General features: G+C 40.2%; 1 protein-coding gene across 1 annotated transcript; it reads right to left on the bottom strand.

The window, feature by feature from the left end:
• Positions 1-916: 916 nt before the first annotated feature.
• On the bottom strand, positions 917-7,337 carry LOC137269946 (glutamate-rich protein 6-like). Its single transcript, XM_067803783.1, has 5 exons — positions 7,326-7,337; positions 6,126-6,178; positions 2,502-2,730; positions 1,354-1,433; positions 917-1,112 (listed from the first exon to the last, which is right to left on the bottom strand). Exons 1-5 carry the CDS (start codon positions 7,335-7,337, stop codon positions 917-919), a joined length of 570 nt encoding a protein of 189 aa, XP_067659884.1.
• Between the last annotated feature and the right edge of the window lie 10,010 nt (positions 7,338-17,347).

The following is a 17,347-nucleotide window of genomic DNA, read 5'->3' as shown; positions in this document are numbered from 1 at the left end:
ACAGAGGCATACAGGAGTTAATAAAGGCAGGGGTTCAAATATTTTTTTAAAAGCCACTTTCCACAGGGCAAGTGACTTCAAGAAAGTTACTTGTGCTGATTAATTTTCCACTTGCCCTGATTTTATGACACTGTTTGATGCTAATGTTTACTGGACTATTTATGAAAGAGTGGTAAATTTCAAAGAACGATAGCTCTAAATTGCTATTATTGCGAAATGTAATAGCTACATTATGAGCAGATGAGATGATGAAATGAACTTCAAGTTTATTTGCAGTGTGAAACCATAAGTGGATATCATATAGTAGCCCACAGACAAGTAAGACACCATTATTTGACTGCCCGAAATGAAAACTGACTTGTCCCTGGCATCGGGCGATGGGATTTTTTAACCCCTGATAAAGGTCATGTTAATTATGAAATGTTCAGTAAACAATAAGTATGAGATCTAAGTAAATGCTCCCGAATACAGGTGAACCAGAACAAATCTTTGCAGATTCCAGTGCTAAGTACTTGTATGGGATTGGTTCATGAGAAGTCTGAACAACTCTGTCGAGATGGTAGATTTACATATTTGTATTTTGAGACCAACAAGATTATCAAGCATTCTTTTTGTATAAAAGAGAATAAACATAAAATATGAGACAGACTTAGGGATATTGGAAAAACCTTCTGTTTAAATACAAGTAATTTTTCAAAAAGTCATGTTCCCCAACACAATATGAGATAATACTAGAAATAAGTGTATTTTTGCATACACATGAATATTTCTTTTAATAGGAAAACCTATCTTAACAATATTGAAAATTTAAAGAAATGTCTCCTAAAAACAGTTCGAGGCATATCACAGTGACTTTGGAGTTGCATGTACTTAACAAACAAGGTCCCTGAAGCACATGGCAAAGAGAAAAGGGGAGTCAGTTGACAGTAACAACTGGCAGTGACCCCTTCCCTTGTGCAGACTTGCTCCTGGACAACCTGGTTGCAGACTTTTCCTGCCGTAGTTTCTCAGTGCGTTGTAGTTTGGATGTGAGGTGGATTGGTGGAAGGATCTTGTCAAGTTTGGGTGACTTGGGGAACTTCAGCAAGTTTGAGACTTTGTCAAGAATTGATCTACAATGAAAAGTCCCAAGGTCATCATGAGTGGGGTCAAAAGGTCATCAAGGTCATGAGGTAATCACAAAAGAGGTCAAAGTCAGATCTGAGGCAGTCAAAGGCCATGAGTGAGGTCAAAAAGTTTACTAAAAGTACTAAGTGAGCATTGAGTCCTGAGTCAAAGAGAGTGAAGTGTGACAGGAAAGATGAAAGACCATTTTTAATGTGAATGCTTAAATGGTATGGGTTTGCAACGTACTCAACATAAGCCTTTCGCTCATCCAAGAACAGTGCTGCCTCATCAATCTCCTTGGGTGGGATGTTTTCTGGAGCTACCAGCTACAACAATAAAACATGATGACAGAAACTCCAGAGGGTACAAAAACGAAACGTCCATAATATACCATTCACAAAAGGTAGGGGATATTGGATTTACCAGAATGATAAAATACGAAGGATGAAGCCAAGGAAGAAACAGGTAATGAAAAGAAATTAAGGGAAAAATGGACAATTTATTCCATTCCTTTGGAAATGTTTCATCTGTATGAATACACAATACTTTTTCTCAATGCATTGGCATTGGCTAGTGGTATGCTTCCAAAATTGGAATACCTCCTATTTTTTTTAATAGTATAACAATCATACACACCCACTCAACAACTGCCTTACACATCGTCATTAAAGTCTATTTTGATGGAGCTCAGCTAACACAGGCTCTAAGTTATTCCCTTGCTATTGAGGCAAGGTGTTATTATTACTACAGGCTACTGCAGATCATACTCTAAATAGTGCTGGTATTGGCATATAACCTGCAATACAATACATCACAATGCTAACATTTTATTCACAATACTTTAACAAAGTATTGTCCACTTTTTCTGTGTTAGGATACGAATCCTGATACAAGGATATCACTACGATATGTATCACAATATGAGAATCTTCAATTCTAACACCAACTACAAAACGCATTAAGGTCAAAAACCAAACCAGTTTTAAAGTATTTTGTCAAATTCCGCCAGTGATGTTAAATGTTCATTCGAAAATGAGATAATTACGTTTATACACTGATTTTGTAAATGCTGATAAGATGCGAACGCTATGTCTGATACAGGTCTTGAGGCAAGAATTTCTGAGGAAACGTTTACTTATGAACGGAAATAAGTAAGCATACACTTTAATCATCTAACTGAAGTAGTCTCTCTTTTTTTGACTGATATTGTGATCTGGCAATATGCTAAGTTAGACATAAATGCATTGTGGCCCATTCGTATGGAGATATACAACAATGTTAAACTTTGCATCAGTTCACTGTATCAACAACCAATGCATTGATGCGTATCGATGAATCCTCACACCACAACCAATAACTATGCATTGCTGAGGAGGACTTTATATCACTCCTACCTTGAGACGTGAGCCCACATTGAAGCGGCAACTCCTCTTCTTGGCTGTTAGGGTGAGTGCGATGCTGTCCTGGTTCATCACACGCACACCAATGTAGCGGTTCAGACCGAAGCAGATTGGCTGGAAGGGTGGAGCATGTACGTGAGTCTCTTGATCCTTCCACGTCCACTTCCTTCTCCGGCCCCCATGAACATCCAGCTCGATGCCACCCAGCTGGTCAAAGTACAACCTTCGAACAGTTTAGTTTTCTGATTAGGTATATTGATATTTGATGGAGAATAAAATGATTAGATCCATTTTACCTACCACCCACTGGATCATGTCATCAGACCTGAACAGCAAAAGCAACACAAGTTAAGAACATTAAACAAAAAACTAAATAAAAGTAAGCGTTCATGTTATGTCTTCAAATTAAAAACTCGACAAAAAGACAGTGTAGTGTTTCTTTTGCTGTTCATTATACGTATACAATTATTAGCTGCATGAATATACTAGAAACAAATATGTTACGACTGTTTAATGTTCCTCAACATGTGGACATGAGGAGCTCATAATATTTTTCTAACCTCAGCAATCTTTGTCCTTAGGCCTTAGCAATATCGCAAGAGTATGGACAAGCATGCATTTTTTACCCCCTAAAAACCAACATACTATTAGTGAGACAACTTTCAATGACACACAACAAACAAGTTAGTGATGGCTAACTCATCCAAGCTTCACAGTATCCAACTACACAAACATTACAAATATTTTTCCTGATTTTTGTCAGTACAACTATCTCTTAATACGAGATCAAGGCTGAAAATATTAACGTGGGCCCATTTAAATATTTTGGTCACAGGTTCTGCATGAGAGAGTGAGTGAATGCGTGCGTTTAGTCTTATGCCACACTCAGCAATATTCCAGCCATATGGCGGCTGTTTCTAAATAATCGAGTCTGGACAATACAATTCAGTGATCAACAACATGAGCATCCACCTGCACAAGTGGGAACTGATGACATGTGTCAACCACGTCAGCGAGCCTGACCACCCGATCCCGTTAGTCGCCTCTTACCACTAGCATAGTTGCCTTTTATGGCAAGCATAGGTTCCTGAAGGCCTTTTCTACCCAAGGACATTCACAGGTTTTTTCATGAGAGACTTTATGTTCCCGAAAATCGAGAATATAGAGGGAATCGATGCAGGGATGGGTGGCTTTGAGGATACAGAGGATCATGTGACATGTCATGTGACCACGACACATGCACTTTGACTGGACTTGTAAATGTGGGTGAAAATTCAGCATGGAACTAAAAAAAGCGGTAGTGTAGAAGACATTAACAGGTATGTTCTTCTGACTACATGATGTCGGGTAGTAACCTGGGGCAGGACATGGCAAGGATTTGGCACAATGGGACAGGAAGTGACATCATCACAGGATACTGTCAGCATGACTTGGATTTCATTCATGATCAACCTGCTAACGTGATGAACATTTTTATCAGGCCATGATCATGCATGATTTAAAAGTGTATGGTAACTTAAAAAGTCGTGTTTCACAAGCTGGGTCAGTGACTGTACAGATTTACCGACATGACTGGATTTTCACTTGGCACGGGCAAGCGGGCCAGTATCTATTTTGCAATTTGCACACTGACATTAACAAGAGTACAATGAAAGAAATTCTGAACTATTTTTAAACACAGAAGAGCTGGAGGAGGTGACGTCACTTCCTGTAAGAAGCTGTGGTAGAGAATGAGTTCAGTTTATTGAGTAGAGACAAAACACCCTGGACTGATGAGGATGGGAATATTTCGAGAAGCATGGATCCAGTGAGATCTGGTCAGAATCCTGGTTTCCTGGTAAGAGCTGATGCACACTGGTACATAACCCAGATCTGGACTTCAGTCACAGAGATGCAATATGCATTTATTAGTAAAACCAACGATATGATGCATGCATGCATGCATGCATACATACATGCATACATACATACATACATACATACATACATACATACATACATACATACATACATACATACATACATACATACATACATACATACATATGTGGAAGTCACAAAGTATATCGTCATCATTTATCATGGTTAAGTTTCTCCATCACCAAAAGTAAACGAAGCGCTCATACAATGGGGAGTTGTCTCCCTTAACTGTACACCGACAGCTGTATGATTTTTGAGCATTTTACAAAATGCAGTCCTAAAAATTGTAACTTCACATTTTGAGCGAAACTTGCAAAAACACTTGGTTGGGAAAACCTGTCTCTCAACATGTTATGCAGCTGTGACATGAAGTAACAACGTGCAGTTCGTCTTCAACTGCAGATACGAGTCACAATGCCAATCCTGAACAATTAAAATGATTCAGAACCAGAAGTAAATGAAGCGTTCGTACAATGGTGAGTTGTATCCCCTAGCTCTGCACAGACAGCTGTGTGATTTGTGTGCATTTTACAAAATGCAGTCCTAAAAATTGTAACTTTAGCATGAGCTAAAAACTTGTTTGTCAACTTGTCATGCAGCTGTGACATGAAGTAACAACGTGCAGTTCGTCTTCAACCGCAGACACATTCAATTTCGAGTCACAATATCCACCATGCACAATGAAAATGATTCAGAACCGAAAGTAGATGAAGCGGTGGTAAAATGATGAGTTGTCTCCCTTGGCAGTTAACATTAGCGGTCTCGTGAGTGTGGACTCAAGAATATACTGTGCTAAAGATTGTGACAAAGTAGCATCCTCCATAACTTTCTTAGATTTGTCTACATCACATAAATTACTTGTACAAGTTCAAGTTCAAGTTCAATTTATTTCGGTAGTAGTGGCCTTGGGCCCCGGGTACAAGCAATATATAACATTTTGCTTTTGTGCTTTTAGGCAAGAGCGTGAATGGCATAATTATACAAGCAGAAACATTGTACAACTGAATAATAGTGATTATAAGTTGACAGAATGGTGATGCAAAGGTTGATACAGTTCACTTTCTTGCATTGGAAAAGTAGCAACAATTTGATGCAAAATTGCTTGAAAAGGAGATTGATGTCTAACAATTTTGAAGCAAAATTCTGCACGAAAAGCATACCGAATGATGGCAAATTATATTTGTATACAGTGATCAATGAGAACAATATTATGTAGTTGTTACAAGTCAGACAACTAAACTATAACAACTGTAGGAAGACAAGATGTTCTGTGAAATATGACGGAGTTATATCCCTTGCATCAGGTATTGGGCTACTTCTGTCTCACAACTGAGGCCTTGAATATGTATTTAGCTAACGATGACCGATTCTTGCACGTCATAATGTGGACAAATTTCCATTCATTGGACAGATAATGGGGAATGTTCAGCAGTTGAGATCGAAGATCATCACATTGAGGGCAACTAATAAGAAAATAAATGTCATCCTCAAGTACTTTTGGGCATAGTCAAACAGGACTTGAACATCCTCTCTCTCTTTCTCTCTTCTCTAGCAATTCTGACCACGGAATCATAATTTATACATCTGAATCTGGTTAAAGCTGTTCTGTATCTGGGAGTGGGGTTAGGTCGTGGGCCTCCGTATGTTGTACGGTCTTCTCTGGAGGTCCATTTCTCGTCCATGCCTCTGTTCCTTCACCGCCTCGAGGCTTCAAGGGCAGTAGACTTGGCATCACACATATTTTCTCGAACCTGCAATTGAGGCACCGGGAGAAACTTACAAGCTCACATTAAACAAAATGGTCAAAGACAAACGGAAGCTACTACAGCAGGAAGATCGTGGAAAGTACCGGTTTTGTATCCTTTCAAAAATAAATCCTAAATTCAGCATAAGATTTGTCAAACATTTAACACCAAAATTCTGTTTGTTTTCACCAATCTTTTTGAATGATTTGCAGAAAGTGAACGAGTTAGAATTTAATGTAACAGAAGAAATTTCATCCAAATCAGCCCTGACCAGAGATGACAAACATTGAGAAACCAACAGGTGAATAAACGTTTCTTCACGTTCACCTTTCCTTGTCCTAGAGAGATACAGATGCTGGTAGTTGCTTGGGGAACATTAAGAGAGAACAGTGCTTAGGAACTTACTACAATAATATATAAAGTATCTGTACAAAGTCACCTACTTACTAAAGCAGAATAATTACAACGAGAGGCGTAACATTTACCATCATTAAGGCACCTTTGTCAGATACGACAAGAAATGCAAGGAATTCAACTGAGTGTGGCCTACCATTACTGAACGTTCCTGATGTTAAGAAACCCAGCTCTGTACAGTCCTGCTCATTAATGTGCACGGCGTGAGAAATGCTGAACAGAGTGTACTGTGTTAGATGCACCTTCCTAAACAGGACATAAATGGGTAATATTCATAAGGGACAATGGACCTTGTATGGTCTGTGCCTCGAACTACCGCGGGGATATTAGCCGGCGCAATGCGTAAACTCCTGAAGTAAATAAAGCGCTCGTAAAATACGAAGCGCTCGTAAAATAACTTGGGCAATGACCCAAAAATTAAGTAAAACGTTTTGGGAATGAGAGAACATATATCATATGTGGTCTGTGTTTAAATTGCTGGGTTATACGTTGAAAGGCACGGTCGCTCATGTATTATACACAGCAGAGCATAAGAAGTTTACTGTCTGCATCCTCTCCACGAAAACCAGTTGACATAGAGGCACGAAAACGGGTGACACTGTCTTCCACGAAAGAGGTGCAGCAACTGGCTTTGCAAAAAATGGCAATGTTCGAAAGACGTCAATCAGATGGGCGGTATGAAAAATAGAATGTGGAGCGAAAGACAACAATGTACAGCGAAAGACAACAATGTACTTACCTCCAGATTCATGTCACAGTCGTGGCTGACCAGCGACGGCGTAGTAAAGTGACCATTCTTTGGCCCGCAGTGTCGGCCGCCATGATCAGCTGATGGAGGTAAACAATGGGCTCTGGGGTCTGATTGGTGCTTGCAGCTTCCGGGTTACGTAGTGCATGTGAGTGCAGGTTACAGTGAGAGCGATTACTCCAGCTGCGTGTTAATGTGAAAAGTGGAAATGCGCAGAAATGAATTGGAGCCGTGATGACAAAGAGGATACATTGTAAAATAGGGGTGTATGTAGAGAAAGTAAAGTGAATTTATGCACCATTGATGGTCGGAGAGCTGAATACAGGCGAGGTGTATTTGAGAAGCGAAGGTGTATTTGAGAAGCGAAGGTGTTTGGCGTGTGTGGGCAATAGTACTACGTGACCATATATGGGAGATGAATGAAGTTAGGGCAGTGTGAGTTGTGTTTTTTGTTTGCTTTTTTTTGGAAGTGTTTTGCTGGGGGGCGGGCGGGCTTTGGTATAATTTGGTAGATGTGGATGTGTCGTAGACATGTGTTGGTTCCAAAAGCGAAAGCGAAAGCGTAAAAAAGATGGTCGTGGCGAAGAGATTTGGATGTGTGTCGGAGGGAGTGGTCTGGTTGAGGATGTGTCCGAAGGCGATTGGTCGGTCGACATTGTTTGCGACGTTACTGATGGTGGCTGACCGCAATGGGAAGGTGATGCAACTGTGTGCGAAAGTGCCTTCAAGAAAACCCGAAAGGGCACGGATTCCCATGTCTTCCGGCACGGATCTCGATGGTTCCAGTCGGTGATGTCGATTTGGCGCTCAGGCCAAGAATTTGGACCACGACGTCGGCTGTGGAATTTTCCGACCCTAAGATGATCCAGGAAAGCGCAGTCACACCATGGAATCGGTGGTAAACACGACAGCTTCCGGGTCAGAGTTCTTTATAATTATGCATCCAACCCCAAAACTATTGAAAATATTTTTTTCGGTTCTTGTTGTGATTGCGACAATAACACTCATTAATGCAATTTGGACAAGTATTATTTAATCATTCAAGAACCACGTGTGTGTCCAGTTTATAATTGCTTTCTCTTTTCAAGAAACAATACATCTGAAGCCCATGTTCTAGAGGATGTACACTGTTTGGGGACATCTGTTACATCTATGCTGGAAATGAAGGGAAAACTGAATGTCAGTGAGCGCTGCGATGACGTAATCCGCTCTTTTCATCAACCACAATCAAGGAACATTCATGAGAGTTAATGAAACTTTATACACACGAGGAGCATTAACTCACCGTAATTAAGAAATGCCAATGTGTGCATTAGTAAAATTAGTTAAACTATTATGGTATGAATGGTGTTTTTGATTTTGTTGTGAATGCAGAGAGATGTCAGAATTGAAAATGTGTGCCTGTCAGGGAAACTAAAAGTCAGTGATACCAGCGTAATACTCTGCCGACATCAAGGTGAGTTGGGCCGAGTGCAAATGTTATGCTGACTGTTGTAGAGGGATCGAATACTTTAAGTTAAATATGATATTTGTACGGAAAACCAGGGAATCTCTCGCTTTGTTAGCAGGGACAGGAGTTTAGGGTTGAAGTAGGCTGTTTGCAGAACGTTGCTCAGACCAAGGATATCTAGCATATCACCGTCATACATGGTACCGTTCGTCTAACAAACTGACTTCAGAGCTCCTGTTTCTTAACACAGACTTAGTCGTTTCCAAGAACAAATCCACAAACTATTGAGGAGACGGGTGGAGTTGGATAAGAGATAGATAAAAACTACATACAGGCGCAGGCCACCGTGGTGTGCTTACCTGAAGCTGCACCTGATCCTGAACCCGAATTTAACCCCAACCCCAGACCCCCTAAACCTCAATCTAACTGAACCTGAACCTAACCATAACAATCACTCACCTACCTACCTACCTACCTACCTACCTACCTACCTACCTACCTACCTACCTACCTACCTACCTACCTACCTACCTACCTACCTACCTACCTACCTACCTACCTACCTACCTACCTACCTCCAAGGTCTCTTGAGATTAAAGGCTACACAGACACCTTGCTTGATGGAATCACAGACTCATTGAAGCGGACCATAAATATGTCCATGTTTTGTGTCTGCATCCCGGATGGAGAGCCGTGATAATACTTACAAGTTTGTATATTGAAATGAAGCAAATATACCATTGTATACCATTGTATACCATTGTACACCATTGTTGAGCTGAAGAGTCGTGATAATACTTTTATTTATGTACTGTGAGTGAGCGAGCGAGCGAGTGAGTTTGGTGTTACGCCGCTTTTAGCAATATTCCAACAATATCACGGCGGGGGACACCAGAAAATGGATTTATGTACTGAAATGAATGACTTACAATATATCTATATATATTAGGCTAGGAGCCGTCATGCTATTCATGCATTAACATGTATGATGTTCTATACGCTGCGGGTAGAAGAGCCTTTATAATACATGAGATAAGATATATTCATACAGAGTTATATATTCATCACTAATGGCATATGCTTTTGAGGCTGAAGAGCCATTATAATACGGTTACTTTGAAACTTGTCTTGTGGCTGTTGAAGAGCCATTATATTGCTATTTGTAGGAGACGAATATATATGACACACACTTTATTTACTCATTGGTATTGTTGATGATAGCATGTTGTCCTGTGTGAACGACATTATCAAAATAAATCGTTAGGTAAGGTGTATTCCTACACATGTAAAGTACCATATACCTAAGGTGAACAGAGTCTGCTCTACACCCTCCAGTACGGGTTGTTGGTGCATACGCTGAGGAAACACGGCTCCAGAGTTTTCTTCGTGGAAGTTTATCTCTGGTTTTACGTGTCCAGCAAAGGACTGTTAGGTTATGCTAAACACGTATAATGCTTTGCTTTCTTTGGGTGAAAGAATTGTCAGTGCGATTGTGGCAGGCATATTTTAGTGTAAATATATTATTTAAGTCTTATTCTCTTCATTATTTTCCTTCTCACCTTTTCAGCTGTATTAGTATTAGGCAGGTTAAGGGTTAAGCTTTAGAGCTTAGCCACACCGATTAATTGCCCAAGCCATGACGCTTCTCAGTTGATTGGTCTCACTAATTCCCTGCACAATGACACTCGTTCTGCACTGAATCTTTGCCACCTAAACACAGCTGAGACAGACGGTGTAAGATTAAGGTTAGTATTCATTTAATTAAAGTAATACTGCATTTAATCCTTGCAGTATCTTCATAATAACAGTATGTCTATTTACTACCATTCAAATAAGCGTTACATTGTATACCATGTAAAGTGCGCTGAATTAATGACGTTAGTTTTTCTATCCTAAGCTATAAACACAAATACGTATTACTAATATATTCTTATGTTTACTATCCTTTCACTTTATGTGTGAGATGAGAGAATGTGTTTTAATATAAGCTGCTATGTTTTAACTATTGTAAATATAAGTGTAATTATCCACGTGTGGAAGTAGTTTTATGTTCCCGAATGTATCCTTAGCTTTACTTCACATTACCTTGTATATTACTTATCATTTGATAGTATCTATAACAGATAAGTCCCAGTCAGTAATACCGGTGCTGTGCCTGATCCTGTACACCCTTGTACCACCCACAAGGTATGTGTATATGTATATTTTATATCGCTATTGCATATAGTATAATCATGCAATGGATGACGACTCATGTATACGTTGTTATTGTATTATCATAACTAACGCGTAATGATGAACCCTAAGTGCACTGCATTGTATGTATTATCATTACGATATGCGTAATGATGTAATATTTAATGTATAATTATACATTATATTCTTTATGTGTAATAAGCAACGTTATTCATACTTTGAATTACTGCATTATTCTCGGTATTTATCCCTATGTATTTACCCGTGCATGGAATTATATGTGTCGTGTATGAATTACATGTGACATATTACTATCGTATTGTATTCATTGTTAAAGGGTGTCGCTTACCAATCATATCATCCAGGCGGAAATAAGCAGCCTCACACCCACCAGAGTGTCGGTAGTTGTTTTACCCCACATTGACCCTGCTATATTTGGAGCCCCCAGTGAGGACTGTTTCAGGCATGGATGAAGTGGGCAGCACCATGTAACACGTTGGGACACTGGACACCTGAGATCGGTGCTTACGTCATTATCCGATGATGTGCAGTGATATGATGCTGTGACCTTGACATTCTCAGAGCGCCTGTGACTTTTGTGACACTTTATGTGTATAGTGATTTATGTTTTCATGTTCATGTTTTGGATTGACGATTTTCATGGACACCTCACGTGAGTTCTACTATATATATAGACTTTGTGTAGTATATATCTGGTGTACTTTTCATGTAATATATATTTATTGTTCGAGCTATGTCATTGTGTAATTTTACTTTTCATCTTTTTGCTTAACATTCACATGTGATTTACATTTATGTAACTCAGGTTACGTAATGACTGCCGGCTTATACGTTCAGTGTGTTACCTTAATCGTTGGTACCAACACTTTGAACTTATCATGTAACTATTTTTGTGGATTTATACTCGTAGTTGATTTCATTTAAGATTACTTCAGTTTAGTTAGATTTAGTTAAGTTTTACTAAGGTCTAGATTTTGATTATCATAGTGTAATGTAATAGCACGTAGTATTTCATTTATGCTCATAGGTATTATTTGTGGTTTATCTTAGGTCATTTGTGCTTAGTGTAGCCAGTATTTGCCCTATGTCTTATGTGGAGTAGTATTCAGGGATCACGGATGTGTTTTCTTGTTACTGAGTGTAACGGTGTTATGTTGGAGAAGCCTACGTGCTTGGTTAGAGTGACTAATGCAAGTATCTGAAAACTCAGACAAGTATCAGAAAACTTGTTGTTGGTGGTGGTGTTGGTGTTGAAGGCAGACTGACTGTGAGTTAGTCTGTTGTACAGACCCTGAAGCAAATATATCCAAGAAGGCCTATGCAAGTCTAGATTCCAGTAGTTTCAATGAAGAAAGTCTCAGGGCTCCATTTCATTATATTATTATGTCTTAACTATGACCATTTTTTCAACCCAGCCCAGCCCAGCCCAGCCCAGCCCAGCCCAGCCCAGCCCAGCCCAGCCCAGCCCAGCCCAGCCCAGCCCAGCCCAGCCCAGCCCAGCCCAGCCCAGCCCAGAACGCATTGCTGCCTGGATCTAGTATCCAAGGCAACATGCATATGCACTGTTTCTGTAACATCACTCGGGCATCTGGACGACCGATGCGGTAACAAGATGTACAGACAAAGATACTAAAGTCAAGAAGCAGCATGATATTTATTTATTTCTTTCCCTTCAATGATATTAATCTTGAGTATGAGGGGTAAAGAAAAATATGAAATTAGGACCGATTTGCGAAATATCATATACATGATGATGATGATGATGATGATGATGATGATGATGATGATGATGATGATGATGATGATGATGAGCTCACGATGGAACTCCGAACCGCAAGTATCACATACTGTCAAAACTAAGTACAGCGTCCACTCGTACACCACAGCTTTTAATCGGGAAATGAATTATATACTGTAGCTCTCATGTCATCGATATGCACGCACGCACGCACGCACGCACGCACGCACGCACGCACGCACGCACGCACGCACGCACGCACGCACGCACGCACGCACGCACGCACGCACGCACGCACGGATGGGCGTTCATGCTATTGATCACAGAATTGCTTGGTACAAACTCAAATATTTCTGTACCGTAGCTGGATAGGTGCTGAGTGCGGCATGAAAACCGTGCACACTGCAACATTTAAATACTTCCGTTCTACATTATATGAATGGTAGAGGGTAGAAAACATTCTTATCACATGGCAGGCCGGGACCGTGGGGCGTGTGCCATCTAAATGTGTACACCCGTACACATACAAAGTTTCAATGTAATCACCTATGTGGGTGGTGATGGCGAGATTGACATTGATAAGTTAAACGTTGTTTCTTACAGGGAATTCTACACACACATATCTACCGCGACACCGTTGAGTATTTACATCTTCTGATGAAAATAACGTGAGTGTTCAGCAGGTTACCTACTTGATTGTATCTTGTATTACGTTTCCTCCTCTAGGTAAACAGAGGCAGGGCTAACTAACTGAAGCGGCCTACAAATATCTGAAAACCACCCGTTCACGGAAACTCATGCTGACGCCGTGCCTTCAAGTCTGATCCAAAGTAAGGGATAATTTCCACGGGTTTACTTTTACGTACACTATACTTATCACCGTGTTCATATCAAGTATTTTTCTCTGTGCTTCAGTATGTAAAGCAATATTTTCAACATGTCTTGAGCGTTTCGAACCCAGGACTTTCAGGAAAATTAGTTTTATCAAACATTTCTGACCACTGATAAAACGTTGCTGCTGATATCTGCCGCAAAGACGACATTGCAAGTGACTCTGAGGCGGGGAATGATTTGAAAAATAGGGGCGTTTTTGTGAAGGAACAGCACGTATTGGTAGCAATATGCCAGCAATATCACAACGGGGAACGCCGGGAATGACTTTAACCATGTTGACAATGAAAACCCGGCATTCGGCGTGAAAAGCGAACGCTTTAACCACTAAGCTACCCATACAGGTCAGTGCGACATCACTTGTTTTGAGGATGTTCACCCCCAAAGTTTTAGGAATAATTGTAACATTTCTGTACATACATACATACATACATACATACATACATACATACATACATACATACATACATACATACATACATACATACATACATACATACATACATACATACATACATACATACATACATACATACATACATACATACATACATACATACACGTGTACAAAGACCTGAAACACATAACCTGAACTATGAATGATAAGATATACGCAGGGGTGAAGGGAAAGGGTGGTCTGATCTGATCGCCCGGTATCGCCCAACCCTCACAAGCTATAGCTGTATCCCGACATGGGCAATGCAACATCATGTGCTCTGCTGCATATATGTTATAGTACATATATATTATTTGATTATTAGGTTTGTGTAACACAAACTTTCGGGAGTCATTTAATCATTGAGTGATTTCATATGAACCTATATGTATCAATGTCTACACTAATTCCTGCTTGTGTTGAAGTTTTGATCTTGACAGCTTGGACGAGCAGCGGAGGAGTGGAAACCTGTGACGTCATTGCTGTACTTGAGCTGGTGGGCCTTGGTCCGGGGACGGCAAGCAGTGGCGTGTTATGTGCACAAATTTCAGTCAGCCTGTACAGATACACTATCCACTTTTGATGACGTTTCGGTGTCTGTTAAACTATCTACCATTCGCCCCCGCACTTGGTGATTCTAATGTACTCTGTGGCTGGGTATTTTTCGCAAACATAAATTGACTGAATGCACACGACAGTAAGAAATGCAAAAAGATTCCAAACATGTTGTGTTGTAACTGATGAACACAAAAGCAACTATATTATGTTTATTCAGGATCTAACCTCCTTAAAAAATAATGCATTTGCGTGCATACCACCAGTACAGGTCGATGTGAAGATGCTTAAATTGTTTTCCAGAGTATATCCCGCTATAACATGTTTTCACGCTTCATGTATCAGTGTTTGGTTTGAAGTATTTGCTACACTTTCCTAATACAGACCATGTCTCTGTACAAATTGTTAATCGTCAGTACTTATTACTTGACACATTACATACCAGGCGTGTATTTTTGGAGGGCGAGGGAATTCATGATGGCATTACGTATTTTAACATGGTGAGTGATAAGAACGGAACTATTGTAGTTTCAACATATGATATTTACAGTCCATCAGGACGATGCAAGCACCATTACAAGACACTTACAAACATTTGACCTTTTGTGGTACTTTGAGTATCAACTAACATCGATTTGTATAGCCGTAATTTGAGTAACTAAATAACATTATCTTCTCTAACACAGGACCTGCAAGGTAGGGCGGCCATCAGTGCACATGGGAAGGACAGCGCCCTCGTCATAATTGTGTGGTTAACTGCCTATGACATCTGGATGAGGTCACGGTGGGACGATTCCAGCATTAATCAGCTTTTTTTGATGGAGTGATTAGATTGTATCTATTTTTAAAGCTGATTAGTTATGGGGTATGGACAATGTAACGTATTCCTGGATAAAATAGTGAAAGTGTTTTTATTGGGGAACGCCCTAACACTACCTGGAATGGCTAATTCTATAATAATAAAATGTCCGAAATACGACAGTACCGACACAGATTGACGAAAGGAAGATATTAACGTGCAATTCAATATATACACATGCACAAAAGTTAAGGGCCAACCACTATTTTTGTGACCTGCCACTTTGGCTATTCAATGGTTACTGTCATCAATGTCAGATCTATGCCTGTCATTGATATCAGTGGTTTGATTATGTTTGGCAACTAAACGGGTGATGACGCTGTGATGACGACCCATCGGCCTTGCAATGGCCCTGCATGACATGCCAGCATTTTTCATGCCTATCACCTGTCAGGGATAGTTAACTTTCTCCTCAACATGAGTGATTTCCTAACTCTAAAGTGAAAGGAGAATCTGAGACCGGTGAAACCAAGAGTGTTAAACTTGATTTTCAAGAATGATTTTCAAGATTCAGGTGAAGGTGTAGGTGTAGGTGTAGGTGTCGGTGTCGGTGTCTGTGTCTGTGTCTGTGTAGGTGTAGGGAAATGCAGCTGCACTTGCAGAACGTTTTCCTTGTTATAATCTTAGGTTCAAGAATCTAGAGAAGGCTGATTCAGTCATAAACATTTATAGCTTATATTTCTGATCCTCTTCAGTGGTGAAATCAAGACACGGTGAAAATAGTGGCGCTTAACTTTTGTGCATGTGTATAGATTTCCAAAACGGCACAAGGTGATACCGCACCGCACCGCACCGCACCGCACCGCCCGCCGTACAGGACTCAAACGATAAAAGTCCTTCTTTCTATAGCTAACACCCTGCGAGGTTGGACGGGTCTGACGTCATATTACTTGTACCCGGTTGCCATGCCATGGCAAGACACTGACATGTCCTAGAGGGTCTGCAAACCTGCAAACGGCAATGTGGCTGAAATATGATAATATTTAAACGCTTAATACAAAATGAATCAACACTACAAACCGTGCCCTTCACTAACGTGTTCACACCCCCACTGAAATACTACTGAAAGGAGGAGTCGTTGTGGGCACAAATACCACATGTGCAGACATATACCCAGACACTGTCGTATCCGAAATCAGAAGACAGAACAAGTACCGGGTACGGTACCCAACACGGCAATAGAGACCAAAATGATCGACCACTGTAGTTCCGATTCCCCTGATTGAGACATAGAGCATTGTACGCAATACACTTTGAACGTTTTTGAATGGCGTCAGTGCAACAGTTCCGATTCGAATACGGAAGAAAATATTTTATGTACACATCTTGGACCATCCAGAGAGCATAGCAGAGTGTGTCAAACTAATCTTCGATAGCACACGGGTGGCAAGCACTAGAAGCGGATAGCATTTGTTGCCATCGGCCTATTGCTGGTCTAGTCTGGTCAGGTCTATTCTTTTATTAGAGAAGTGTAGTCAATCGGCCCATAACTACAAATTTTGCATTGTGTATTCAAAACATGGTGTGTACAATACAGACTGATAATTTAACATCTTTGATGCATTGCGTGCTATTTACTATTTTCAGTTATTTACAAGTTACGATCTCATGGCGACATAAGGAGTTTGAATTTGGCTTTACTTGGCTGATATAAAAGGCTTTTCGTACATGGTTCAAGTGAAGCTGTTTGAATTTGGAACACATGAGGAGAAAGTGGTACTCATCCTCAACATAACCTTCATCACACTGTAAACATAACCTATCATTTCTATCTATATTATAATGCCTTGGTTTCTATATGTAAATGATGTGAACAATATCTAAACTGCGCGAGTGCTACTCTAAACTTTTTATTGTAAATCATATT

Source organism: Haliotis asinina, unplaced genomic scaffold, assembly GCF_037392515.1.
Source record: "Haliotis asinina isolate JCU_RB_2024 unplaced genomic scaffold, JCU_Hal_asi_v2 scaffold_19, whole genome shotgun sequence".
Lineage (NCBI taxonomy): Eukaryota > Metazoa > Mollusca > Gastropoda > Lepetellida > Haliotidae > Haliotis > Haliotis asinina.
Note: the sequence above shows the minus strand (reverse complement) of the source record. Positions and strands in the feature narration are given on the sequence as shown.

Excerpts from the sequence above, each read along its gene's own strand:
- LOC137269946 (XM_067803783.1), bottom strand. Across the intron at positions 2,731-6,125 it reads GCCCTTGAAGCCTCGAGGCG|GTTGTACTTTGACCAGCTGG; the intron begins GTGAAGGAACAG and ends AACTGTTCGAAG. Across the intron at positions 1,113-1,353 it reads GAGCGAAAGGCTTATGTTGA|ATCAATTCTTGACAAAGTCT; the intron begins GTACGTTGCAAA and ends TTTTCATTGTAG.